General features: G+C 39.3%; 1 protein-coding gene across 6 annotated transcripts in view; it reads left to right on the plus strand.

Annotated features, from left to right (window-relative positions):
* Positions 1 to 18,045, plus strand: part of EYA1 (EYA transcriptional coactivator and phosphatase 1) — a 146,022-nt gene extending 127,977 nt beyond the window's left edge. For all 6 annotated transcript variants that reach the window (XM_063392664.1, XM_063392682.1, XM_063392672.1 and 3 more), the window contains exons 13-18: positions 4,895 to 4,953; positions 5,147 to 5,307; positions 5,513 to 5,627; positions 5,927 to 6,048; positions 8,202 to 8,302; positions 15,174 to 18,045. In XM_063392664.1, coding sequence (XP_063248734.1) covers positions 4,895 to 4,953; positions 5,147 to 5,307; positions 5,513 to 5,627; positions 5,927 to 6,048; positions 8,202 to 8,302; positions 15,174 to 15,254 — 639 coding nt within the window. In that variant the 3' untranslated portion in view covers positions 15,255 to 18,045. The remainder of the gene's footprint in view (positions 1 to 4,894; positions 4,954 to 5,146; positions 5,308 to 5,512; positions 5,628 to 5,926; positions 6,049 to 8,201; positions 8,303 to 15,173) is intronic.
* Positions 18,046 to 27,555: the final 9,510 nt, after the last annotated feature.

A 27,555-nucleotide genomic window follows, 5' to 3' on the forward strand; every position in this document is an offset into this window, starting at 1 on the left:
GATCTGTTCTCACATGTACATGACCAAATTTCTCTACTGTTCAGTAGGGAAAATGAAGCAGTGAATATAATTGCATAATGACAGATATGAGAGGAACAGAGAATCCCAGCAATCATTTCCTGTGAGTTGGCCAGCTTCCAGGATGTCTCAATGGGCCCGCTGATGTAAAGGCAAAATGAAAATAGCTCATTCTGAAGGGTAGTTGTTGGTTGGGTTTTTTTTTTCCGTCTCTCATTTGACTTTGCAGACTAAGGTATTGGAACAATTAGTTGGCAGTGTGGTGTTAGTTTTCTCACAGTAAATTATGAAGATTAACCAAATGTGGAAATGTATTTTAGCTATAATCAGCAGATTTGAAACTGTAATACTTCGTCATCCTCTGAGATTATGTTAATATTCTTCATGTTATTTCTCTCTATAATGTGCAGATTTTTCCAGAGTTACCTTATGTCAGTATTTATTCAAAGACAGCAGAATTATTAGATTTATTTTTGTTAGTTTTGTAACACAGAATGTAGAGGATCAGCATGCTAGCTGTTGCGTCACTCCACTTGGCACGTAGTATTGGCACGGGTAAGAGAACTATTATAACAGCCTTAATCTCTTTTTTTATATTATTGTTATTAATTTTCCTACAGTAAATTGAGTAGGGAAGCATATTTTACATAATTATGGCAGAAGTACACAACCTGACGGGTGGTAGTCAAGGAGCAAAGTTATATAAATATTTGCAGAACATTTCTGCCATAAGTTAATGCTTTGCATATGAATCTTTATAAAGATCCTAAGTTAGTTTAAAGAAGACTACGTAGGTCCAGGCATTTTAAGAGCTGTGAATGATGACTGTGGAGCATCTCTGGGAATTTTTGGCTTGTCATACAAAAACAGAAAAGAGAAGGAGGAAAACTTAGCAGGAAGAAGTTAACAAATGCTTTGGGAGTGGAGGAGGGGGAAGACATAAGCTTTCCATGTACAAATCTTAGGCTAGACTCACCTAGTCATTCATTTTTGATTGCTGTTTATCCTTGCTGCACTTCACTGGAGACATGCACTTAGCAAACGATTGCAGCAGCTTTAAGTTGCTCCTGCAAGCACAGATCTGCTGCTGCATCAAGCCCCAAAGCAGAGCTGATGGAAGGGAATGGAGAAACAAGTCTCAGTTATTCCATGCAACATCTGTTGGTTTAATTGAGCTGCTGCAGGGGATTCAAGCTAAGCTACCAGCTGTGGCACAGAAAGGTCTGAGGGACACAAACACATGGAGCCACGCAAGCCAGCTGTGTGAAAGAGCAAAAAGGGACAGCATGGGCAGTAACCTCTTAAGAAGTAGATTTGCCAGGTTACACATGCTGACACTCCAGTTTTCCCTGGAAGTGTTATTTCTAAACAATACCAAGTGCATTTTGCTTTCCAGGTATTGATCTGAAAGTGCAGAGCTGCATCTCAGCCTGTCTGACTGAAATACAAATCTTCAATACAAACGTGTTATCATTTGTAGTTCCTCCTGAAGATTTCAAACTGCATACACTAAAGTTGCAAGATCAACAAGTTTGGGAGCAAAACACAGCTAGCTGCATAAGCTTTATATGTAAGCCACAGGATATTTTGTTTCTTGCTTGCCAATTCACCCTATTTTAAAAGAGTATCCCACAATTTTAATTTTCTGCTTTGGACTTGACTTCTAAACTGCTTCTGTCATAATAAAATACATCTGCATAAATAAAAGTGTTTTTACAGGGACTTTCAGTATTTGTTTCAGATATCACTTTGCCAGAGAAATTAGGGAAAGAATTCTGGTACTGTGTTTCCTATGAAAATTTTGCAAAAATGTCAAATACATTTATGAAAGGCTGAAATGGTGAGCCTGCAAACAAATTTTTTTTCTTTTTTTCTGGATGGCCATTTAGCTGTAAGTCAGCTCCTTTCACAGAACCTTTTCTGAGAAGTACTTGAGAATTCTAGAATCTATGTGTATATATACATTTGTGAAAATGTTTTGGTTGGAAGGGAATACTTTAGGTTTTGGGCATTGTTTTAGCATATCCCTGATTATGGTGCATATTGAGCTAACTGCTACTTTAAGTTGTTGACTATGTGTGTACTTGCTTATATCTAATCAGAGGACTTGAGCAGTGTCTCAGGTAGCTCAAAAACAGAACGTTCCACACAAACCAAGCAGGTGAAAACAAATACAAAGGGTTCTGATGGAAGGATGGACCACATCAATTAATGATGGGCTGGTAATTGTCTTCTTTGAAGAATTACTCCTAAATAACTTCCCTGCTAAAAGAGCAATTGCTAAATGAGTGTTTTTCCTTACCATGTTCAGGGGTTGAAAAATGCAGCCATCACTCATTAGCCCAAAGTCCAAGTCAGCTAGACAGCGTGAAAAAATACCTGGCACTCAAAGCTCACATTTAGCCTCAGAGCCCTGCCCTGCCACTCAAAAGGAACTAAACAGTCCTGCACTGTTTGTGACCTCCCTTTAGCTGTAACATAGTGTCAATCACATTGGGCTTTAATCCTTTCCAAATTATAACATCTATCTCTTGTGCTTTTTTCCCCTCCTGACTTTTTTTCTTCTTTTACTCCTGACAAAAGAGGACACTATCTTTCTCTTTATTACATTCAGTATTTTGTCGGAAATTTGTGGTGCTTGTGACATTTTCTTCATTTTTCTTGCTTTCTTGACACTGTTTCTGCACCTTTTCCCTACCAGTTTTTAGTCTCAGATTTATTTTTCTGGGCTTTTCTCTTCAAAATAATTCTTTCTTCTGATGCCACAGTTTCTATTTCTAATGTATTATGTATAATGTATGTCTGTCATGGTACAAGGCTTGTGATGGTCCCAGGATCTTGCACTGTGACTTAATGTTCCAAGTCCCCAGGTTCTCTCTAATTCTGGTATCTAAGATGTAATGGTCTCACTCTTCCTGTCTCTCTTTTCGCTGAAAGAGTTGAATTTGGATTTTTTTTTGAGTTATTCATTCTTCCATCTGCACCTTTAAGAGGATGAACTTCTACTCCTTCCTTTAGTTTTGTGGTTACTAAAAAAATAGTTTATTTTTCACAGATTTCCATTTTGAATATTATTCTCCAGTAGCTTGTAGCAGTTGTCATTCATAGTTTCTAAGCTGGGGAAGGAGAAATCACTGGGCGGTAGAAGAGTAACTAAAGTGGGAAACAAATGAATTCAGGAGGGTGTTGCTTCTTTAGCTTACACTCAGCTCATATTTGAATTTTTAATGTGGTATGCATTTGTATGGGCATTTGCTCTAGATTTTAAACAGAAAAAAAGTAAACAGTTATGTGAATTCGATAACTTGCTGAAGAAGCTTCTGGCTCTTTTTTCAGCCAAGTTGATTTTCAAAGCCTGGCTACATATGCTCACACTTGCAGTTTCAGCTGTGTCTGTACATCTAATGCATTTTGTCTGCCTGAGGAGGAAATTCACTGTATGCTGGTTAAATATAAGCAAATGTAGTATTGTCTCTCTTGTGCTGGTTGTCACTCCTATCTCTCTTTAGCACAAGCTACCTATTCATAAAATACAGAAGAGTAAGAACTACAGTATGAATATGCTGTACAAGTGCAAAAGACCACACCTTGTTCTTCAAAACATTTCAAGTTTCTAAGGCATTTGTCATAAACCAATGTTTTTAAAAATCTAGAATCCACAGCCACCATGTGAGGCCACATAGGCTTCTTCAGCTTTTTTCTTATCTGAGGTTGTTGACCTCAGGAGAGGAGGAGAAGGTTACAGGGTCAAAGTCTTTTCCTCCTTGGAGCTTGCTGCTTGCTGGGAGAGGGTTGGCTGGAAAATAGATGTTTTAGAAAAAGGGTTGAGGGTCATGATTTTAATTCTGTTAGGGAACAGCTGGTTTGAGTTTCTTTCCACTTCTATCTTCCCTCCCTTCCTCACAAATCCATGGAGAGAGAAAAATTTGTTCAGAGGAAAATAACACAAAAATAAAGGATTGCAGCATTTTCATCTTTAAAATAGATCATATTTGTTATAAGACTTCACATTAGGAGAAAGAGAAGGAAATTATTAAAATAATTTAAATCCATTATTGTTACAAGCATTGAATTGATATTGATCTAGGGTGTCAGAGGTTTATTTGTTTTCCTGCCAACAGTTAAAATGTTAATAGTAATGTTTTAATGGGGCTTTTTGTGGATAAACAATATGCATTGCAATTTTTAATTTAGTGATGGACAAAGCTAATTTTTTAATGTATTGTGTTAGTTTGCAGACAAGCTGCTGAAGAAAGATGCTTTTGAGTGTTTCTGTTCAGATTTTCTTCATCTTGGCATGCTGCTTTCATGCACTAAGACCAAAGAGAGAGAAGGAAACTCACAACTCTCAAATGAATGGCAAACTAGGAACAGATTTTTCATCTGCGCTCCTCTGAAACACTGGCCTCAGGCTGTGTTGGTGTGTGGCTCAACAGCAATCAGAGGTCATAATTTCATTGGCGGTTAGCATCAGGTTTAATTTTTCTAATATGTTACATTTACCAAAATGTCTGGTTTCAGTTACACTTATGCACTGACTGAATCAGCTTTGAGCAGCATGATGTTTTAAGGTACCTGAAAGGGTACAAGAACGTTTATGGAACACATATGCTAATTGTTTTTAACCACTTTCCTTTCTAAACACAAAAACGTGTTTTTGGAAAGCCATTTAGCAGTAGTAGCTAATGACGGTGTGCATTTATTCTAAGAAATGAGCACAAGGAATAGGTAAAATAGTTGTTTTAACAAGACTGCCATCTACTGATTTCCGCAATTAAAAATATCCCCGATGGCTAGACTGCTCCTAGACTTTTTATGGCTGTGTTTTCAAGATTTGCAAAATCAAGAAAACTGTAAAATCTTTCTGTCGCCTTAGGAATGCGACCAGGTTCACATTGACGACGTGTCTTCGGACGACAACGGTCAAGATTTAAGGTACAGGAGAACCCATTAAGTTAAAAAGTTGCTTTGTGAATTCCTTCCTGGGCGAGCAATGGGCTGCTGGAATGCTCACAGTAGCCTGCTCTCTTTTAACTGTCTTCTTTGCATCCCAGCCGAGTGAGTGGCTGGTGGCTCAGTGTATCCTGTTGCCTGTTCTTGATCTGTGTGGTTTCTTGTCTCTGCCCAGCACGTATAACTTCGGAACAGACGGCTTTCCCGCGGCTGCCACCAGCGCCAATCTGTGCCTGGCCACCGGCGTGCGCGGGGGAGTGGACTGGATGCGGAAGCTGGCCTTCCGCTACAGACGAGTAAAAGAAATATACAACACCTACAAAAATAATGTCGGAGGCAAGTGGCTTGGGAGTATCTAACAAATGCTGAGTAGCGGTCGTAAATCGGAAGAACTGGTTTCTGCTCCTTTTGATAACATGGTAGTGTTTAGTGAGCTGTTCAGTTTGCAGTGTGCACAAAATTGTCTGAGCTAGTGAAAGCAAAGGAAAGTGACAGAGCACTACTTAATACCAGTGCAGACATGCCCTTGTCTACTCCACAGGTCTACTTGGTCCAGCAAAAAGAGAGGCTTGGTTACAACTAAGAGCAGAAATTGAAGCTTTGACAGATTCTTGGTTAACACTTGCACTGAAAGCACTCACCCTCATTCATTCGAGGTGAGTATTAAGAGTACGAAGGAAGCTCTAGGGTGTCTGATAATGATCTGGAAGAGGCTGTCTGGTGTGGTGGGCAGAATGCTGAACCTGGAGGACCTTATCCTCATTCCTTATTCTGAACTGACTGTGCTGCACCTTGCTCCTCGGTACAGTGGTGAAAAAAAGATGTTCTTTTTAAGTGGCAATAGTGATACTGAGGGATTCTGATGGAAGGGGTAAGATTTTCCCAATATTGTTTTGTTTTGGTTTTTTCTGTTTTGCTTTGTTAAAAAAGGACATTTGCATTTTCTCTTCCACAGGACAAACTGTGTGAACATTCTTGTAACAACTACTCAGCTAATTCCAGCTCTGGCAAAAGTCTTGTTGTATGGACTAGGGGTCGTATTTCCCATAGAGAATATTTACAGTGCAACTAAAATAGGTGAGCTATTTTAACCATGTTGTGATACATTTAAAGCTGTATTTCTAAAAAGAAAAGGTATTGTAGTCTATATTTAATTCTGACTTGCTTTCACTGTAGTAAATACAGAGATTACTAGCACCTGATCCTAATGCTTTTTGAATGTGTGATGATGCAGCACAGAAAGCTTCGTGTAGCTCTATTACCAGTGTTACAGCCTCTGTTAGGAGGAAATGCAGTTGCTCTTTTTTTTTTTCACAATTTCTCAGAATTATGGGGCTGTGTAGCATTTGAGAAGGGTTTCTAATAGGTGGTAAGTACAGAACTGGAGTCTCCCTGGAGTAGCAGTAGGAGAAATTCTGTGAAGGTAAGCCCTAACTTTATTTGTTTTCATGGGCTCTGGAGAAAATTTTGGTAAACAATTTACCAGAAGCAAGAATGTTTTGCTGCAGAATGTAGTTATTAAGTTTCTTCATACTGACTATAATAAGCTTCAGCCAGGCAAATGTTTATTTTTGTTTTCTGGTTCACTATAAAAGATATTATTCTGAGTATGTAGAAGTACCCCAGACCAGATGGCAACGGTGTTTGTAGTTTGTAATGTGATTATGACATATCTGTTCTATCTCAGATTCCCTCATAATTATGGGCTACACAAACAGATTTTTCATGTCTTCTTAAGTATTTATAATACAGCAAGCTCAAATGGTCAAGAAATAATTTTGGGATATTTTTTATGTTTTGTAAATGAGACAAAACAAAAATTGGTTCAGAGTTTTACAGAGAAATTTAAAAGCATTCCCATAAATAGCATAAAATATTTTAAACTGTTGCCTGAATATTAAAGTTACAGTGCCCTCTGTAAAAACTTTATAGTAAATTATAACTTTGAAATATAATACTTTAAATACACATTTTAATTAAAAATATTTTAATAAATCTTCACTTGTGACTTCATGTACATGGGATGGAAGGGTGTATTTGGAAAAATGTGTTTTGTCACTGACTGTCACAGGAAACCATGAGATTTCTGTAACATTACATGATTCATAATATTCAAACACTCTTTCAACTTAGTGTAGGAGGTTTCTTATGCCTGGTGCTACTGTTAAATGGTATCATTAAGTAGTTTGGCTTCTGTAATGGCTAGAAAACTTTATTTGTTTTTTGTTGTTGCTTTTTTTTTTTTTTTTTTACTTTTTCTAATGCTTTTCTCGTTCTTTAGCTGAAGTAACTATTTTTAAAAAAATGCAGTTTTTCCCATCCATTGCTGTAGAAACACAGATTAGCATGTCCCATGGCCAGACATTTGAGAAAACTCAACTTTAAGCATTTGCTTTCTTTCTGTCTTCTCAGTACTGTACCTGAAGCTTCCCAGTATGGGTACAAATTGCAAGAGAGGAAATTTAGATTAGCTATTAGGAAGAAATTCTTTACTGTAAGGGTGGTGAGACACTGGAACAGGTTGCCCAGGGAGGTTATGGATGCTCCAACCCTGGCAGTGTTAAAGGCCAGACTGGGTAAGGCCTTGGACATCCTGTTACAGTGGGAGTGTCCCCGCACATGCCAGGGTGAGTTGGGGTTAGATGATTTTTAAGGTCCCTTCCGACCCTTAACATGTCTGTGATTCTGTGGTACTTGTGCACAGGGCTGGAGCACTGAGATAATTTCCCTAGGTGAGTGCAGGGAAGGAATGACCCATATGAATGGATCCCAGTGCAGGATCAAGGGCATGGCCCATGTATTGGATTACAGGCATTTAAATCTAAATCTTTTGGGTGACCTTCTAAGTCAGGGTACTACTGTTTTAGGAGCTGTGATTAATCGTGTCACAGATTTTGGAGAAAAAGCTAGAGTTTCAACTCAGCTTCAATCAATTTACTCAAATCAGGCTACTGGTCATAAACGAATGGTAGATAATTGTCCTGGTGGTGAAATCCCCTACAAAATCTGTGTCATATTAGGGAATGAGACAAGAAGGGTCATATTGTGGACCTCTAGTATGCTGTCTATGCTGCAATCTGCCTTGATACACCATCCTGAGAGACAGACACTTCCTGTCTTGTAGCTCTACCCGAGAATTCCAAGGGCTGGGGAGATCCAGGCTAAAAAGTTATTTATTTGATGGCATCCCATCACCACCTATGCTGAATAGCCTGATCTTTTTCTTTCAGGAAAGGAAAGTTGTTTTGAGCGAATAATTCAAAGATTTGGAAGAAAAGTGGTGTATGTTGTTATAGGGGATGGTGTCGAAGAAGAACAAGGAGCAAAAAAGGTAATGACCTTCTTTTGGTGGGGGTTGGCTTCAAAAGTCTGGAAATTTGTCTTTTCCTCAACATGGGACAGCATGCGTTGACATTTAGGTTGGATATCTTTACCTTATAAAATCTGTGTTGACCATACCTAGTAGAAAGCCGGGTAAAACTATAGATAATGATTTGCCCTGCTGTTCTCCAAAAGACACATTAAACTATGTATGTTTGATGTATTTCAAAAAGGGGCCAGAAACTGGGCCCTGGCTTTTGTGCCAAGAACTAATAGTTCTGTTTTCCTTGGCAACCCAAAATACCACATAGGATGTTATGAGTGTAAGCAAAATATGGTGATTTCTAGTGATCAAAGGCAGTGTGCTGTTTGACTGTATGAAATACGTATATGTCACACCTTAAAAAGATGTGTAGGACTGGAGTAGGTATACAGGAATTTCCGTTTTCTTGTGTGTCCATAATTTGGATTCTTTGTTCAGATAACAACCTGTGGCTTGGAATGCATTCATAATCTCAGATAACTGAGCAGAGGATACTATTTGACTGTCTATGATTTTTTTGCTTTCCACTGAGAAGGGAAAAATTCATGGGATTTTTTTTCAATGTGACTTAAGCTGTATAAAAAGCAATACTTCCAATTCACAATTAATAGGCATTATTTCTAGACTTGCAAGGTAGTCTGCCCTTTGCTACATACACACCCTTTGCTTGGAGGAATGAGGCATAACCCTGGCTATTTGAATAATAGGAGAAGGAGCAGGAAAATGGGCGTTTTTGTTCTTGCTTCCTTTCACAGATAAATTGCTTTTACACAGCTGCTTTTTCACCACAAAACTCTCTGTGATGCTTCTATCTCTTTCCACTGTGACTTTCTAAATTGGAGAAGTGAAACTAATTAGTCCACATGGCGTTTTAACAACCATTGACTGGTTTTGCTTCATGAAATCTGGGTTTTGTGCCCCTGAAGCCTTGCGGGTAGGTTCCCGGCTCGTCCCAGCACTTTGCAGAGTCTCAGTTTCATGTATCCCTTTGGCGGACTGGCGGGAACAGTTTGCTCCTTTCTCCTTCAGAAATGCCTTTCATCTTTGCAGAGAAATGTTTTCCCGCTGCAAACGATTACATTTTAAAAGCTGTATTTAAGATCGGGGGGAAAAAAAAATTCCTTCTCTTTGTTCCTTTTCTGTTGCTTCGTGAAGTAGTGTTGTATATGATAATGGCAGGAGTAGTCCTTTTGGTAACATTATCTATTCCAATGCTTTTTTCAACAGGAAACATGATTCAGAAAAGCATAAGAGAAAGCCTTTCCAGTCACTAAGAGGAGTAGCAGTATAGAAAGTTCCTTTGTGCAATTACTTGTGTGTATTCTTTCTTGATGGAAGGAATTTTCAGGTTGAAAGCATGTTAGATGCTCTGGATTAAATTATCTGCTGCAGTGATGCCAGAGAAGTCAATAAGCAGACCAGCAGCCCTGCCTTTCTGCATAAACTATCAATCTGATTTAGGAAAATGCTTCTGTGATTCTTGTCCTGCTTCTTACTCCACCAAATAAGAAATCACCATTTCACTCTGTGAATGCAGGATTTGCCTTTTTAGTTTTTTCTTTCACATCCTGCAAGAGCAGAAACCTTCTTTGGAGAGCACACAAACAAAACAGAAGCTTTACCTCCACAAAACTACCAAAGCATATCAATCCAGAGTGGCATAACTGTCCTGTGATGTACCCCATTGTCATGCTTATCCCCTGAATCTTGGGAGCTGGTTCCTTCTCTCCTTGTTTCCAGTCAGCATGTCAGGTTTTGTGGTATTCTCCAGAGAAGGGACAGGTCTTCTGTCACCCTTTGCACAGCACTTTTCTGTAGGGCTCTGGCCTGTGGTGAAGCCATTAGTGTATTTGTGTTTCTTTACACTACTTAGAGCATAAACACTGCACCTTTCTTTAGATAGCACTTTGTTGTTTACATGTAAACTGTAATGAGTCATTTCAAGTGATCATATAAATTCAAGCCTATTTAATTAGAGATATTTTTTATTCTGTGTTCATTCAGTGGATTAAAAAAATTGTTTAACTTCCAGTTTTAGGAGGTAAGAAATTTAAGGTTTATTATTAAATATAACTTACTGATCATTTATGGATTCATTCATCATAAAACAAGATTTTCATGTATATTCTTCATTCATGGAAAATCTTGAGTCAATACAGCAGTAGGAAAATAAAAGATGCATTTAAAATCTTTTTATTGTTGTCATTGGTATAAAAATGCAATAATAGAAACTTTTTAATGTCACTTAAAAGATCATTGCTTTATTGAGAAACATTTTTAGGATAAACTGTTTGTTTGTAAAATGCCTCTTTTGGTTGATGTAAGTAAATGTAATACACTGAGGAAACTGCACACTGTTACATTTCTGGTGGTGTTAGTCGAACGCTTATACTAATAAGACAGAATATGTTTATAAGACAGAATAATGCTTGTACTAATAAGACAGAAAACCCCCAACTTGTGAGTTTTTCTGCTTAGGAGGATTCTCCAAAGGATTTCTGATTTGCGAGAAGAGACAAAGGCTTCTCTGCACTGAGGAGCTGGATTTTACATCAGGGGATTCAGGAGAGCCTAGGCAAATGGGCTTCTCCCTTTGTCTCCAAAATCGTCATGCTGCCTTAAAGGAAAAATCATAAATCTTTGTGGAGCAATAAATAGAATATAAATGGGTATCCAATATGCCACTGCTTTTAAGCTCACAGTCACACTGTGCTGGTCAGGTTGGGGTAGGAAGTAAAGACGGGTGCTTAGCAAATCTGGCAGTGATACAACAAAAATACCGTGAAAGATGACAAAAACTGATGAGCTTTCTATTCAAATCCATCACAAATCTCAGGAGTAAGTTTTTTGTATGAATATGTATTCATTTAAGGGAACGAGGATAGAGGATAGTGTAGACTTTTTGGTGTTGCTATCAAAAAATGGATTTGTTTTGCATGTGTATTAATAGCAACACTCTATGTTGTAGAGTAAAATAGCTGATGTTTTACCTACATTTAGTAGGTACATGCTGAAAATAAAATTACTTCTATTACAGAAATAAAATAGCTTAATATCTTATGTTGTTTAATAATACTCTAATTGTTAGACTTACTAAATTTGTGGTTCGTTTTTTATGCTTTTTGCATCAAAACCAAAATTTTGCCATATTTAATTTCAAAATGTCAGCAAAATCAAATAATTTAAATGTTCATAGGTTTTTTTACTAAGTATCATCTACCAAACAATTCATGATTTTTAAAAGACAAAGGCTTCATATTTATTTGGAAGATATTGAAATAGACTTAGAGTTCCATTAGATGCTAGTGCATCCAGTTTCACCACCTATTTATTAGTGGTTAGCATTTGTCATCCATTCTCCCACAGCAGCAAATGTGAGATTAGCATTTCTTGCTTGGCTCAGAATAGAAGTGTTCTGCATGACATGTGTGTGCTAAGTGTTTGCAGGGATGGCTTTTTAAAGGCAATATTTAGTACATACATATACAAAAGATCTCTTGCTCTCTCCAATGATCTCAAGTTATTTGGTAAGAGAAAATGTACTTCTGTCTCATGGGTGTGTTGCCACTTGTTCACAACTATTCATGGCTGAATAGTTGTGAATCAGCAGTGCATGTTAATACAAGAATAATATATAAGGGTTTTGTATGATAATTATGTTACTTTAAAGATTTTAGTTTCATATAATCATTCATTATCTTAGGGTGAAAATTAGTGTACATTCCTAATGAAAACACATGCACATATATCAGCACGTATGTGTGAGGCTCTATATATACACACAAACATACAGATATATATAGATCTGGATCACGTTTGTTTCCCCTCCTCACAGCTCTGAAGGCTGTACTGTAGGGTCAGACTGACAGAAATCTGAATTGGCCACGTTCAGCCTTGCCCAGGGCATCAGTGCAGATTCCAGCTTCATGCAGCCACCACGTCCCTGACATGCTTTATTTCTTGGGAGTGTGCAGCTGCCCTTTAGACCTACATGAAGGAGAACTGAAAATAGTTGTAATCCTGAGATTTACACAGCCTCTTTTCTTCCATGAGACTCTCTATTGTCATTCCACACTTCACTGCTGTAACTGCATGGAGTAAATATAGGTATACACCTTTCACAGACAGACATAAATAAAACAGAGGACACTTAACTGAATTTGAGGTAGAAATATATAGTCAAAATAATGACTGCTTACAGTTTTGGTTTAAAATCTGACCATCAACAGCTGACCCATAAACAGGGTAATCCAAAACCCAATATTGCACATGGGCATCTAGCAAGAGGTGCTGTAATTTGATTTAGCAGAAGCTAAACCTTCTGTTAAATCAATCAGAGTCTTTAACTGCTCTATCTGCCTGGTGTGTGTATGCTCTGTGATGCTGGGGTTGTTACCAGGGAAGCAGTATAAAGCTGGAGCTGCATGAAGTGAGAGCTGGAAGCCAAGAATTTATTCCTATGGTTCATTAGTTTGCTGCATGACCTTGGAGGGCATCCATGTCATTGACTCTTGGCTTCTGCAGAGACACTTTGCAAATGCAGGTGTGCACCAAACTCTTTGCCCCTCCACATCGTAGGTGTGCTATTTACACCTCCCTGACCCATGGCTAGAGCAGACCTGCTGCCAGGCTGACTACAATGAGGAGCAGGGAGCTAGGCTGGCTGTCAGGGAGAGCAGCTGTGTCCCACCTGGCAGGGGTTTGAGAGAGAATAGGGAAGCTGCAACCTCACACGAAAAGGAGGCAGCACTGCTGAGCATCGCCGACCCGTGCAGTCATCTGGCAAACACAGCATGGACCTGCTGCAAGCACAAACCTGTGACTCTTTGTCCTTGATGCAGTACCCCTAGCAGATATTTTAAATTCTGCCACAAAGATCTTGCAGCCTAAATTGGAGATAGGTGCACAGAAGCTTTTGCAAAGTCCCGAGAATGGCACGATAAGTAATTTTTATTTCGTATTGCTCTTGCTGGTTCATTTCCTGAACATGATGCAAGAAGTTCAGCTCTAGGAAATCTGTGAGTTGGAAAGCAGCAGTGTCTGGCCTGACAGAGCACAGAAGGTAGGCTTCCTGTGTAATGTAATAGGGAAGACCCAGGGACATGGAGCTGTAACTGAGGGAGCTAACTGCACCTGCTTTCTGTAGCTGGTAGAGCATAGAGACAGCACAGTGGAAGTCCAGATTGAAGATGCAGGAAAAAAAGTCTTGTAGGGTTTAACATTTCCTTTTTAAGGAAAAGATCCATCTAGAAAAGTGTTTTGGAAATATCATAAGCTATTTTTTTTCAAAAAAATACCCCTATTGTGTTTGAATTTTGTTTGTTTTGTTCTCTCTGTTGTCAGCCATTGTTCATGAATTTATCTTCAAGCTGAGATTCAATCAGCTGTTTCTCAAGGCTTTCTAATACTCTAGAGCAAAGCGAAGCAGAATAGAAACTCTTACTATGGTGTTTTCTTGGGGGTGATTTTCTTTTCTTCCTGAAGAAATTCCTTTGCTCTGGAAGCAAGGCATACTCCGAATGTGGGCATGTGTTGATGCATCCACACTGCATCTTTATTCAGATTGGGAGTGTCATATCAAAGAGGAAGTGATAAGTGTTAAGGTGTGGGCCTTCTGAGACAGGCATAAAAATTACAGTAAACATTCAGCTGGAAACAGTGACATTGCTTTCAAAATTTTTCTCTAACTTAAAATTTGAGAAGACTAGAATGAAAAAAGGAGACCAGAATAAAAGTGACAGAGGAGATGAAGTTTTGCTACTGATTTCAGTGGAACTGGGAATTTACTCAGGAGCTGCTGAAGTAGGACAATGAAAGCCCCGTTGAGAAGTCATAGATAATATGCTTGGGGAACTTAGAAGATGTGATAATAAATTGCTTGTGGTTTGCCTCCTAAAGATGCCAGGACACAAACTAACCTAATGAAAAGGTGAACACAATCAGGTTAACCTCCAGAATACTGTTAGATTTATAACAGATTTATTTTCCTGTTAGATTTATAGAATAATTTCCTGACAAAAGCTGATGGTTATATTTTTTTTTTTAATTTACTCAAAAGTTCTTGTTGACATTATAATTCCTAGTTTCAAGTATAAAGGTAGTTCTTAATCAGATTTTTACCCTTCATGAATGAAGTAATCTCTGCTTTTTCCTGGAATTTGTGTTTTTGGTTTATCCAGTTTCTTTGCAAAAGTATTTGTACTCCAGACAGATTTTATTACAATAGGAAAAAAATATGATTTTATTTTAATGTCTCATATGGAAAAGATGTTTTAAGATCAGTGTTAGCAATGACCAATGTTATACAAGCCACTGGGATAAAAATCTTTTCAAAGTGATGTGAGCAACACATGCATTATTCTGGATCACCATTTTTCTGTTCTAACTCATCTGCCAGGAGTAGTTTTTTAAAAGGAGCAAAAACATTTTGATAGTAAACAACACGTTCACTTTCTTTTTTTTCCTTTCTGTTTCCTTCCTCAAACTACCCACATGCTTCATGTGTATGTTATTTGTTGTTTTTTTTTTCCAGAAGAAATATTTTTTTCTGCAGTCTTCTGAAATCTGTTTTTCGTATCAAGAGATCAGAAGCGCCTCCCTTTCTTATGACCTCCTGATGTGTTTGCTGTAGTTCCTATTGTAAATACATTTGCTGTTACTGAGAATTTATGTTTAGGGGCTAGGTCAGAGAAACTAGACATAAACATGTAGGACTCCAGGTTTTAAGAGCTCTTTTTCTCTGCCGCAAATGTTCTCTTATCCCTGTGAAAGACAAAGGGTGGGTCTAAATACCAGAATGCTTGGGGTTATTTTTACATGTTGTCTGTGCTGTTCACAGCATGCTATGCCATTTTGGAGGATCTCGAGCCACTCTGACCTTATGGCCCTTCACCATGCCTTGGAACTGGAGTACTTGTAGCAGCTTAGCAGCACTTTCAAACCTCAGAGCCTCCTTCTGCCCGTGGATGAGATGCCTGTGTCTTGTGTCAGCATTGGAGTAGAGAACTTGGTGATTTCAACGTGTTGACGTGCAGCTGCAATTGGTCTTAACCCCTGCCCTGTCAGTAAAGGGAGGAGCATGTCTTTTTCTTCAGAACAGCTGTTGGCTCTGGTTCTGCGAGCCCAACGAAAATAAGCCATGCGAGTGTTTGAACAACTCATCTTCACCGTGTTTGCTACCAAAAAGAAATAGAGAAGGAAAAATAAAACCAGAAAAAAGGAAAAAAAAAAGAAAAGGAAAGGAAATGAGAGGTTCGTACCTGTGAAGAAAAGAAAAAGGACCTGGAAATGCTTTGTAGTTTTTAGCCTCTTCAATGTGACACACACCCTTTCTTCAACACAGCAAACTTGATTGCACAATGAAGACTGAGATTTTACCAAATACCAGTGGAGTAATTTTCTTATAAAGAAGGTTTACGTTTTGGTTTCTCATACCCAGGGTACTCTGTACATCTTTACTTATTTATGAACAGACTGTATTTTGACATCATGTAACTGAGGATATGTATAATAGGATTAAAGGCTATTACAAGCCTTTGCCTTATGGTACAGCAACTACTTTTGGTTTTAGCACATTACAAAGTAGTTTAAAATATGTCTAATTTAAACTAATAGGTACATCACTGAGACAATCATGTACAGGAAGAATTTTTTGTGTAAATTTGTAATAATGAATGATTCTTTTACATATTGTTAAGGTAAATGCTATTGAAAGATAGTAATGCCTTGTTGGTGAAGAATGAGGCCACGTGTGCACAAACCTGTGCAGTGCCTTATCAATGTGTTGGATATAAATATGTAGATAATGGAATTTTCTAGATAAATTTGTCAAGACCAAAAGCATGGATGTCAAGTGTCAATAGGAATTGGGTTTTGTTCTCAGCTGTTTCTCTGCCATTTTCATGTCTCACCCACTCTGACTATGAAAAGATTGATTTTGTGTGTCCCCCCCGGTCAAAGCAAATACAGATAAAACCCAAGCAAAGAGGAGGCCTTTATTGTCTTTTTGTTTCCTCTTTTAAAGTTAACATATTAACCCATTTTTAGAGTATTAAAAAAATTAATTAGGAGAGTCATTCAATAAAGAAATAGAGAAAGAACACAAATATATTTTAAGATGTAACTTAAACTGGAACCTTGGTACTGAATAACTTTTGTCTCATCCAAAAATGAAGGAAACTATCATCACTAATATTTTTAGAAATTAGAAGTGAGAATATTTTGGAGAAATTAAACAAGAATGCTCATATACATTTAAGATTTTTTAATCCTCTTCCACCAGGAGTCAGATTTTCCTAAGATATAACATCCATTGCCGGCAATGGAAATGCTGAAAGGGTTATCACCAAGGAGTTAAAATTTGCTTTTGTCCGTACTAACTTAAAGGACAAACCTAGACTGTTTCTGTCTGTGACTTGTGACTTTTCTGATCTTGAAGGCTGTGAGCTACTTGGTTAAATAAACTCTTAGTCTGACTTTTTGGCTTGATTTGTACCAATTCCCTTTGCCCAGTTACCTTACTAAAAAGCCTCACCTTTGTTGGTTCATTTTTTGGTATTTCTTCTTTCATTTTTTTAAAAATCCACCAGCCTCGAAACTGCTACCTGCAAAGCTACAAAACACCAATGTAGCTACAAATCAACACCCTTCTCTATTGGAGGAATCACAGTGCTGCTAGAATAAAATATTTGTGGCTTGCTTTAGTACCAACAGAGAGATTTTTATCTTACCAAGACTTGCACATGTGCTTTACTTGACCCAGTATGAATGCTGCAAATCATGCAGTACTCACATACGTACACAAAGCACATCGTGGATAGTTTTTAGAATTGAGACTATAATTAGCCTTTTTTTTTCCCTCAAGCAAAGTAGACAGTGATGGGGGGGATTGGTTGTCTTTTTTTTTTTCTTTGGCTCTTTTCAATTTTTAGTCATTTGCGGACTGAAAAAATAACAAAGTTTATCTGGGCCTTATTGTACAAAAAGTGTGTTGTGTCCACAATTGTGTACAGAATTTTTCTTCATTAATTTTGTTTTAAATTAATAAAATTGATTTGTGAACATATTAAACAGTTGTCTTGTATGCAAGTCTGTGATATTTCTGCCCTCTGGGTTGGTAATGAGGAGGCACGTCTCATCTCTTTGCTATCCCAAGACACAGAAGTTGTTCACCTTCTGGTGCCCAGCTGAGGTGTTTAATACTTGCATGTAGTTTACAGAGGGCTCACTTAGATGAGCAGCAGTTGTTTTGCTTATCAGCAGCAGCTAGAGATGGTCAGTGCAGAATAAGGCCGTGGTGTCCTGGAAAAATGTCTCTAAGTGACCCACACCAAATGCTTGAACTTCATGGTGCCTCTGTCATCCGAAGCAATCCATGTGCTGAATGGGTGAGTCTGCCATTCAGACATCTCACTGAGGGCTATAAGTCCCATTATCTGAGGTTTTACAGGCCAGAACATCTGGGAATTCAAGACTGGCATTTAACTTTCCCAAGCATGGAGCAGGGCTGCCCTTTAAACTGGGAAGAGAGGCAGTGACCACCATTGTATAGCAGGTGCTTTGTACTCACATGGTCTGATGAAGATCTCTCTTTGCTCCTCTGCCCATCAGTGAGGGCCTTGACTGCCAGCTGGTCATTCCTGACGCTCACTTTTTGGTCTAGTGAGACCTAACAAGTGGAAGCAAAACCAAGACCGGGACCTGGTTCTACATACTTGGCACACCATGGAAGTTGCATGCTCAGAGCTGAAATGTACGTTTTCAGCACAGCATCAATGATACTAGAAATCAGTCTGATGAAGTAAGCACTTAAATGCCCCTTGAAGTCAGTGTTTTTCTTTCTGGGCAACTAAATATTCAGAAAAACAATTATTTTTTAAGGAGCATCATATGGAAACCCTTCTTAAATCAAAATCTGGTAAGAAAGCAAGGAGTCCTATACAGTGAAGGAGATCATGTAGGCAGCTTACAGACTTGAGGTCCACTTTTTGAAACCTGTCAGTACTGCTTGTAATTTCCATTTCTTAGATGCTCACAGATAAAAATGTTCAGCTGTAATGGTTTTTGTTCTAGGAATAACACACATGTAACTTTGAGGTAGTGCTGAGAAAGTGAAATTAAAAATAGTAACTATTATTATTTATGTCTTTCATGATTGGCATGCATGCTCAGTGAGTGGTACCTTTGTCTTAAAAATGCTTGCAATGCAAGCCAATAAAATATTGTTAGAAATTGGTTTTTGCCTTTTCCTTCAGTTTTCTGCTTCTCTCAGTGTTGAATTCTGCCCTGCAACATAAGTAGAGGATGGATATCAAGAGACATGTTTCTTTGAGTCATATGCCAAGGGAGAGGCCAATCTTCCTGTTCTATGTCCATGACAAGGCTGCACAGCTGTCACATTCTCTGTTTCGCCAGAGACTGGCTCAACCCAAACTGTCCAGCTGTCTAGTGCAGGCAAAGGGCTAGAAGAAAATGGGAAAATCCAGGGGAAAACAGTCATCTCCCAGGCTTGAAAAACACATAGAGAAGAGGTGTAAGGGTTACAAGGCTGCAACTGCAAAGAGGGTCTGCAAATAACCAGGAAGGGTCATTGAGTGGAGCACTCAGTACTCCTAGATGGGCCTCCAGCAGCTGCTCAAGATTATGCCCAGGAATTCAATGGCACAAGGGACCAGTGAAGGGTCCCACAGTCTCTTGGGCACCCTATCCCACCAGCTTCATGGCGTGATGGTAGCTTGACCACAGCATGCTAGACAAGAGCACATAGCTTAGTGTGGGCCTCAGGGGAGGATGGTGTAAATCAAGGGGGGGCTGGTTGCTGCCCCTCTTCTGGCTCCTCCTGAAACTCTTGCCCTGTCCCCATTACCTCTGTACAGCTGGCATGCACCTTCATGTGCCAGAAAGGACACAGCAAAGATAGAAATCTCCAGAGTACATGTCCTGAATTCCCTCCACAGCCTATTAACTGTGTGAACTTCTCTGCAGTATATATATGTGCATATATACACACACTTGCATACACATACATATATATACATACATATAGATACATAGCTAGATACACAAATATAGATAGACATATTTGTTGCCAAGGTTTGTTATGACAGCAAAATTAAAATGGTGTATCATTGAACCTGTTGTCTAAGTGACTTCATGCAAATGGTTTGCAATACAAAATGCCCCTTACTCTCGTTCTCCAGCACAGCTATGAAAGATAAATAAAGTTCTTACATTTGACTACTCAAGTAATCCATCTTTGTAACTGTCAACATTTCAGTTTGTGTGAGTATAAACAAACTTTCACTAGTTCTGATACACTAGGGAAATTTTTTTTGTTTGTTTCTTACTAATATTCTGTGTTGCCATTTCTGGTTTTTGAGTGGTTGTTTGTTCCTGCTAATGGTAATAGAATAACAGCAGGAGAAAAACAAAATATTTGCATTTATCTAAAGCCAAATGCAGATATGCCAGCTCTCACGGAAGCCACATGATGTTGCCAGCTAACATGGAAGTCAGACACAGGTACAAGTGTGTTTTTAGCCATCTGCCCTTCCCATCACTTCACCAGCGCTGGCAGTGTTTTTGTTGGGAGGAGGTACCTGTGGCTTGGGTTTTGTTTCTCACCCTCACTTTGACATGTTCTGCATGGACTGCTCTCTACGGCTTCCTGAAGGGCTGGCCTTTGACACTGTGCTATTTCCATTCACAGGTGCATTGTTTTCTAAAGTGGGAGTTGAATCATTTGGGAAGGAAGCCCCAGTCTGCTTCATTTTATTCATAGCCAAATCATGTCAAATTTGACATGCAAGGGAAGTGAGATCTAGATATCACATTAAGTTTGATAACTGAGGCTGCAGTGATAGATGGTATAGTGCAGAGAAGGTAAAAAGTGGAAATACAACATAAATTGATTTGAAAAATGTAGGATAGTAAGTCTGGGAGAAAATAATACAAAGCAAGGAATGAGGAAGAATGCTGAGTTGTCTAGAATGGAGAAAATTATGTTTAGGAAGGCAAATTAGTTTCTTGGCTCTGCCACAGAATAACCCAGGAGCTGTTAGGACTCAGGCTCAGCAAAGCTAAGTGTCACTGTGGCTGGCCACCTACAGGATATCCAGGGCCTCAGCTGGTCACACATGCTGTCCATGGAGAGAACTGAGAACCTCAGTGAGGAGCACTGAAGCCAGTTACTGACACCAGAGCTATGCACAAAATCCTGCCCTTTCCAGGAGCTTGGACACCACACCTTGCCCCCTAACTGGTGGCTGTTATCCTTTCCTGGGCAGGGCAGGAGGCTGCCCATGCTGAGGAGCATGGCAGGAGCTGACCGTGTCCTGTGTGGCACACGCTCTTCACCTTCTCTGCAGAAGCTTAGTGATGAGTGACCACTTACACAGGATACAGGTGACTTTAAAACAAGTCTGTTTTCAACCCTATCCAGAGCTATGTGGGAGGCTGCCTGCTGTTAATGCTCTCTGGGAACTGGAAGAGTTCCGTGGGAGCGGAAGAAAAGAGCAGTGCAAATGTGCAGGCTCTCAGGGAAGCACACAAGGATGATGTTTGCAGAGCAAAAACACTGTACCTTTTTGTAGCTGCTTAATGCAAAGTACAGAAAGTCCTGGGAGCTGGCACATAAATCAGGGCTCCTGTTTCTGAGCCATGTGCTCCTACCACCAAATCCAGTGATGCCCTTAGCTCTCCTCAGAAAAATCCACTGGGTGGACTGAATACCTGTTTTGCTTCCTCTTGTGGTTTCAGTCCAGCAGATCACTAAGCTCCATGCAGCCACTCACTCACTCCCCTCACATTTGGATGGGGGAGAGAATTGGAAGAGTGAAAGTGAGGAAACTCATTGGTTGACATGAAGACAGTTTAAAAGGTAAAGCCAAAGCTGTGCACATAAGCAAAGCAGAACAGGGACTTGATTCACAATTTCATGAACAGGCAGGTATTCGGCTGTCCCCAGGAAAGAAGGGCTCCATCACACATAATGGTGACTCGAGAAAACACCATTGTTCCAAATATCCCCCTCTTTCTTCATTGCCCATCTTTATATGCTGAGCATGATGCCATATGGTGCTAAATATCCCTTTGGTCAGCTGGGATCAGCTGTCCCAGTGGTGTCCCCTCCCAACTCCTCACGTACCCCCAGCTGCTCGCTGGTGGAGTGAGGCACAGAAAAGGCCCTGGCTCTGTGCAAGCACTGCTTAACAGTGACTAAAACATTCCCGAATTGCCAACACCGTTTTCAGCCTAAATCCAAAACACAGTCTCATACAAGCTACTGTGAAGAAAATTAACTCTATCCCAGCCAAAACCAGCAAAACACCTCTCCAGAGTAAACAAGTACAGTTCTCAGTACCAAGACAAACAACTGAATAGAAACAAAACCATTACATTCCCCTTTACCTCAAGAAATGCTATAATTCCAGAAGGGATTATTAACTTTGCATTAAATTCATGTTCCAGCTCCTAAATCTATCTGTGCAGTCATTATTTATATGTGACTCACTTAAAATTCAGTAGAGCATCTGTGTCATAGATATCAGAGGTCTACTTACATGCCATTTGGTATTTGTCACTAATCTGGGGTCACAGAGGGTCAGCCCAGTAATATTTCCACTACACAGCAGGTAAATCCTCTCAGACTGCTCCTGATACCTTCTTATAAAATGAGAGTTTGAAATTCAATTTAAACTATACAGATTTATACCTAGTAGGACCCTTCTTGGACCCCTTTTGTTTTAAGACAAAGTTTTTAAAAGAGAGTTGGAACAAAAAAACAACAACAACCCTGAACTGTATACTTAGATTTCTAGAAGACAAGGAAAGCTCACCAAAATAAAATTAGGAAGGTTGCAGTACCCCTTTTAAATGACAGTTACAGGGGGGGGAAAGTCAGTTCTTGTGAATATTAGCATTCTTTTTGATATTTCTATAGCCCAGCTGAAATCCACTGTTCTGTAATCTTTCTGTCCAGAATTTCTCAAGTACTTGCTCTTATGCCACCTGATTCCTCTTTCCATTGCTCCAGTAGCTGTGGGAACCAGCAGATCTGAAGATTCTGCTCACTGTCTTTGGGCATTTCCCTGCAGAAGAACCAAACCATGCGATGGGTGTGCTAAGAAGGTAACAGAGCCAATGTTAGTACCTCTTAAGAGTGAAGGTGCCCTTGTTATTTTTGACTGTTCTTGCTTGACATAGGCAACAGATGTGTGTTAAATGACAGATGAGAAATTCAGTTTCTGAATAATTTTGGGGGGATTTTCTTTCTTACAGATAAGCAGAATTGGAATTCCTTGAAGTCAAAGACTATATTTCCATCAAAACCTGAACAGAAACTGTCTATTAAGAATTCTAGACATTGGGTTGTGCATTGGTTTCAATTAAAGTTGTGCGCAATGGTGCAGATCGGTAACTGTAGCAGACCCCTAAAGCTTACTGGCCTTTTTGCTTAATATTTGCTCTATTTTCTACTAGGAATAGGAGCAAGACAAACTTGATGAGTGCTATGGCAGCCTGAAGCCAGAGCTTTGACTGGAGACTTTTATTTAGTTCTTGAATCATGTTTTGCTTGGAAATGTGGTTTGGTGTTTATCCTCCTTCCTGCTGAATAGTCCAAGTCCTGAGCTGGGACACTGGGTGATGAGAGAAGATACTGATCTCATGCTTCTCTTTTTTGCCTTTCTTTTATTATTTTTCTAACATATTTTCTCCCACATTTGTCTGTGAAGAACTGATCTTTTATGACCTTCTTCTTACCATTTTAACTTTGTCCTAATCCATGCAATGTACTCCTCCATATTTCATGATATTACAATGTTTTAAACATTGATATCTGAGACAGAAGCTATTTAACACTTCCATAATAATATGTAATGAATTTCCTTCTCTTCTGAGATGGAGAACACTGCACCTGAAATGTGGAGAAAAAGTTACAGTTTGGATACTAATATTTTCCACAGCCTTCTAATTACTCTTTCATCTGTACCAAATATAGACTGATGTTCAAACCTTTTGTAGATCTCTGGCAGGATTTTGAATGGTTATGTTGTCTCTGGTCAGGTTTCTAAAACCATTCTAGTAATTTTGAAAACATGCTGGCAAAAGGAGTCTGTTCCACAAGGCACTTGGTTTAGTTCTTAGACAGTGGCTTTCTGGTGAATATTTGTGGTATCTTTCTAAAGTGTGGAAGTACATGGGATTTCTAAACCCTCAGTTTCCTGGTGGGAATAATTCTGGACAGATGGTTTTACTATCCAGATGACAAACTAATTGCCAGCAATTTTGTAGGAATAAAAATCTTATTTGAAATTATGATCTAATTGTTATGTAAAAGAAGACTAGACCATTGTAAATGCTTCATTGTGTAACATGAATCTGAATATGAGCTAAGAATGCTGCCTTCAAATCAGTCTGTTAATTACACTTCCTTAGACTTGTGGGTTGAGATTCTGTTCATTCAGAAGCCTAAAGTATAGGGAGATTTTGGCTCTCATAAATGGAAAAAAATAATTTAATCCACTCCTTTCTAAATGGAAATGGAAATGGAAAGTAGACCCCCTTCAAACATAGCTTGAATCAAAATGAGGGACAGCTGCAGTCTGAGGTTAATTCCCATTTCCAGAATTCAGTGGAGAGGTTGAGATTTGGATTTTGGCCTTGAGGTTTACTAATCCACCTAAATAACCAAATGAAATAATTTTTAATCTAAGAAGGGTAACGAAGAGAGAAAAGTTAATTAAGATGCAGCATTTTTGTGGCAGAACTGGCACATGAACATGCCGAAATACGTGTAACAAGCATTCCCTAGAATGTGTGTTTCATTCCCTGCCACTTGGATTTCACTTCTAGATCAATTGTGGTCAGTATCAGTGTGGATATGAGGAGTTCTCAAATGGACCCAAGGCCACCATGTGTCCTGCCCACCCATCATCAGATACTCTGTTTTGATTCCATGTTTATGCAGAAATTGGTATTTTAGCCACCCATCACCTGCTTTTCTGTTATATCAGGTGGCACCATGAATGGAGCACCAGAGCAGCAGCAGAGGGTCCTGTGCCCATTTTACTCATCATTAACAGCCTCAACACCAGGTATGCAGGGCCTGATCTGGCACAGCTGGGCTCAAGCTATTCCAAATACAGCCCTACTTCATGTATCTGCAGAGTCCATACCTCTTTTGATATTATGTAATAGTAGTTCCCTGTGTTCACAGTTGTTGCAGTAATGCTGCAAGACCATGAAATGTCAGAGCTGTGTCTTCTTGTCATGGCATATTATCTCTTTTACACAGGCTGGGTTCCTATTAACTAAATTTGAGTCAAGTCAATGAGTATCATGTCAGGTCCTCATGTCTCATTCATTTTATATCTTCACTTGAAGGAGAATTTTCTCTTTTGTCTTCATGTTCAGTGATTCCCAAAGGCAGCATGGGTAAAATAAAAAGAATAGCATGTATTTATATCTATGGATAAAAGAAAGGCTTTGTTTCAAACTCATTACAATACTTCTTAACAACAGCATGCAACATTTAAGCCTGTCTACAGATAACAATGCCAGGAAGAAACAACTGCCTTGAGTTTATAAATAAAATTAATCATCAGCTCTCCAAAACATAGATTAAGTGTGATGTTAGTGATCCAGCCTATTGAAAAAATAAGTTATGGAGCCATAGCAGTCAGACTGTAACCAACTCTGATATCCTTCTATATTCTTGTAAATCTACAGTGGTTTGTAGTTTTCTTTGCTTCAAAAGAGGAAGGCAAACAAAAATAAGTGAAAGGCACTGCTATGAATTCAAACTACATAGCCCCAAATCTTCAGGTCTGTAGCACAGACAGTAAATCTAGAAGAACCATGTTTTAGTAACACTAATCAAGACAGCTGCAAAACACCAAAGACCCAAAATAACCAAATAGGATAATGGTAAAAACCTCTGCCCACAAACATAACTTGTGGTGTCTGCTCCTTTGCCATAGCATTTAAGCTTGCCAGATGCTGTCTGCATCAGTCTGCAAGCATTCTACCATTCCTCCATTTAAGAGTAGTTGAGGATGAGTGGTGTATAACAACCATTCTGGATCTTTAAAAATAAAAGGCTAGGCCAGGCTGGGCTAGGCTAAAAAGCAGGTCGAATAACATAACTGGTGGAAATACATCACTCATTACTTGTCTCTCAGACCCTAAAAGACAGGCAGCAGTCTGGGAGAAAGGATCATGCAGGTTAAGAGGTGTTCTTTGGCTTAGAGAGCAGGTGGCATGACATGCCAGCGTCTGTGGTTCATTTCAGAGTGCATGTTAGCTGAAATATTTTGTCATAATTTGGCTGGGGCTTAACCAATCCTCTGGAGAGAAGAACGAGCAGTGCACCATGGCAGGAGCAGCCAGGCTTATGTGATGGCCGCACAGCCATCAGACCCTCCTCTGAACTGGGGGTCTTCACTTATACCTGGGGATCTTCTCTTACACCTCTGCTGCTCTTGCAGGGGCAGCTGAGCCCCTGCAGCACCAGAGCTGGAACACTGAACCCTGTGCAGAGTTGTACAGCATGTGCATCCCCTGCCTAGGAAAGTACAGTATGAATATAGCCAGAAGGAAAAAACCCTTATCCTTATCAACTGTTGTCCTCCAATGCACCTCGTGGAAATCCATTTTTCAGTTTGAGCTGGTATCTTGGGAGTCAACAGCAGTGTATTGGAAGGAGTGCAAGCACAGCTCCAGTGCCCAGGCCAGTGAGACTGTATCCTCTGATTTCTCCATGTCATGATGGGTAGGTGACTGTATCTGATGTCTCTTACCTCTTAGTAAGGAAAACATCAAACATAGACTAGTGTTGGGACAATGGGAAGATTGCAGATGTGAGATATTGTGCATTTCTCCAACATACAAAACGGTCAAATGACTTTGGTGATGTCCATATTTTATTGCATGTAAATTTTTATTTTAGCTTTTAGTATTATTTCTGTTTCAATTGCTTTATTTTCTTTACTTCCCCCAGATCCCAGTGGGTCAAACAGACTTCATGATGGTTCAGAGACAGTCCAACTTCTTCTCCTGCTGAAATTCTGTGTCCCTTTAGAGAGTACTACTGTGGCCCAACTCTAGCTTTTCAAGTGATGTGTAGGGACCTCACAACCTGAAGCTGCAATTGGACAATTAAACCCCAATATGCAAATGGACTAAAACTTATAAAAGTGTAAGATCTCGTGACCAGTCATCCATTTTTGTGACCATTCTGAGTCTACCTTAGATGTAGCCCTGGCCAGGCTCTTGTCCTGCCCCAGGTGTACCCTAAAGGCCTTTCAAGAAATATCTACTTTATTCTCTAGCTCTGTCCAGTTTCTGTTTCAGGTCAGCCTTCCTAAGGCATCAACAACCCAACAAAAATATATGAAGATGATATTTCCTGTTCTCCCACCCCTCTAAATTCAAGGCTGGTGGCTTCTCAGGGAAGGAGAAACCTCATCTCCTGCTGAGTTTTGTAACATGTCTGGAGGAGAAAGCTTCCTACAAGCAAAGCTCCTAACTCCATTTCTGCTCCTGACCATGGCTCCCGTGTTGGCTACTGTCAAGATAATTACAGTCCAGCAGCCTTTCACATTTGAACTGGAACTGAATCCTAGAGCTACTGTGCCAGCTGAATGGTAAAGGTGTTTGAAAGATTTACTATTGTATGATCTGTGGGGGAGGAAAAAGAAATTCTTTTACAGAAAAAGCTGTTTCAAATCCAGTATTGTTAGACCAGTTCTAATGTCACTTTTCTCTCTCCCTTATTAAAAGGAATTCTCAGATTTCATAAACCTCTTTTTCTTCCTCTTTTTTTAAGCCTGATTGGCTACCCAGTAATTGAGATGTCTGGACAAGGATTGGGGGAGTTTATGTTGTTTTCCTCAGTGTCGTTTTTTTTTAAACTGTGAGGATAAATGAAGTCTTGAGAATATGAGCATTTGATTAAACAGCTGTTAAAAAGAGTATGTAACACATTTGTTCTAAAATATGTTATCTAGCAGGTCAGCTACTTCTAAAGTTGTAAATGAGTCTTAGTGATGCATCTCAGCAAGAATTAGGACTTGGCAATTTCTCCTGGAAAAAAAAAAATTTATAGGAATTCATCCATTAAAGAAATGTAAACCTTCAAAGACCTGTCAGGCACTGACAGGGAGTGACATGAACTCCAGGAACAAAAAGGTTATCCCTTGTACCAGCTGATCTTCATGTGT

Source organism: Prinia subflava, chromosome 1 (genome assembly GCF_021018805.1).
Source record: "Prinia subflava isolate CZ2003 ecotype Zambia chromosome 1, Cam_Psub_1.2, whole genome shotgun sequence".
Classification (NCBI taxonomy): Eukaryota; Metazoa; Chordata; class Aves; order Passeriformes; family Cisticolidae; genus Prinia; species Prinia subflava.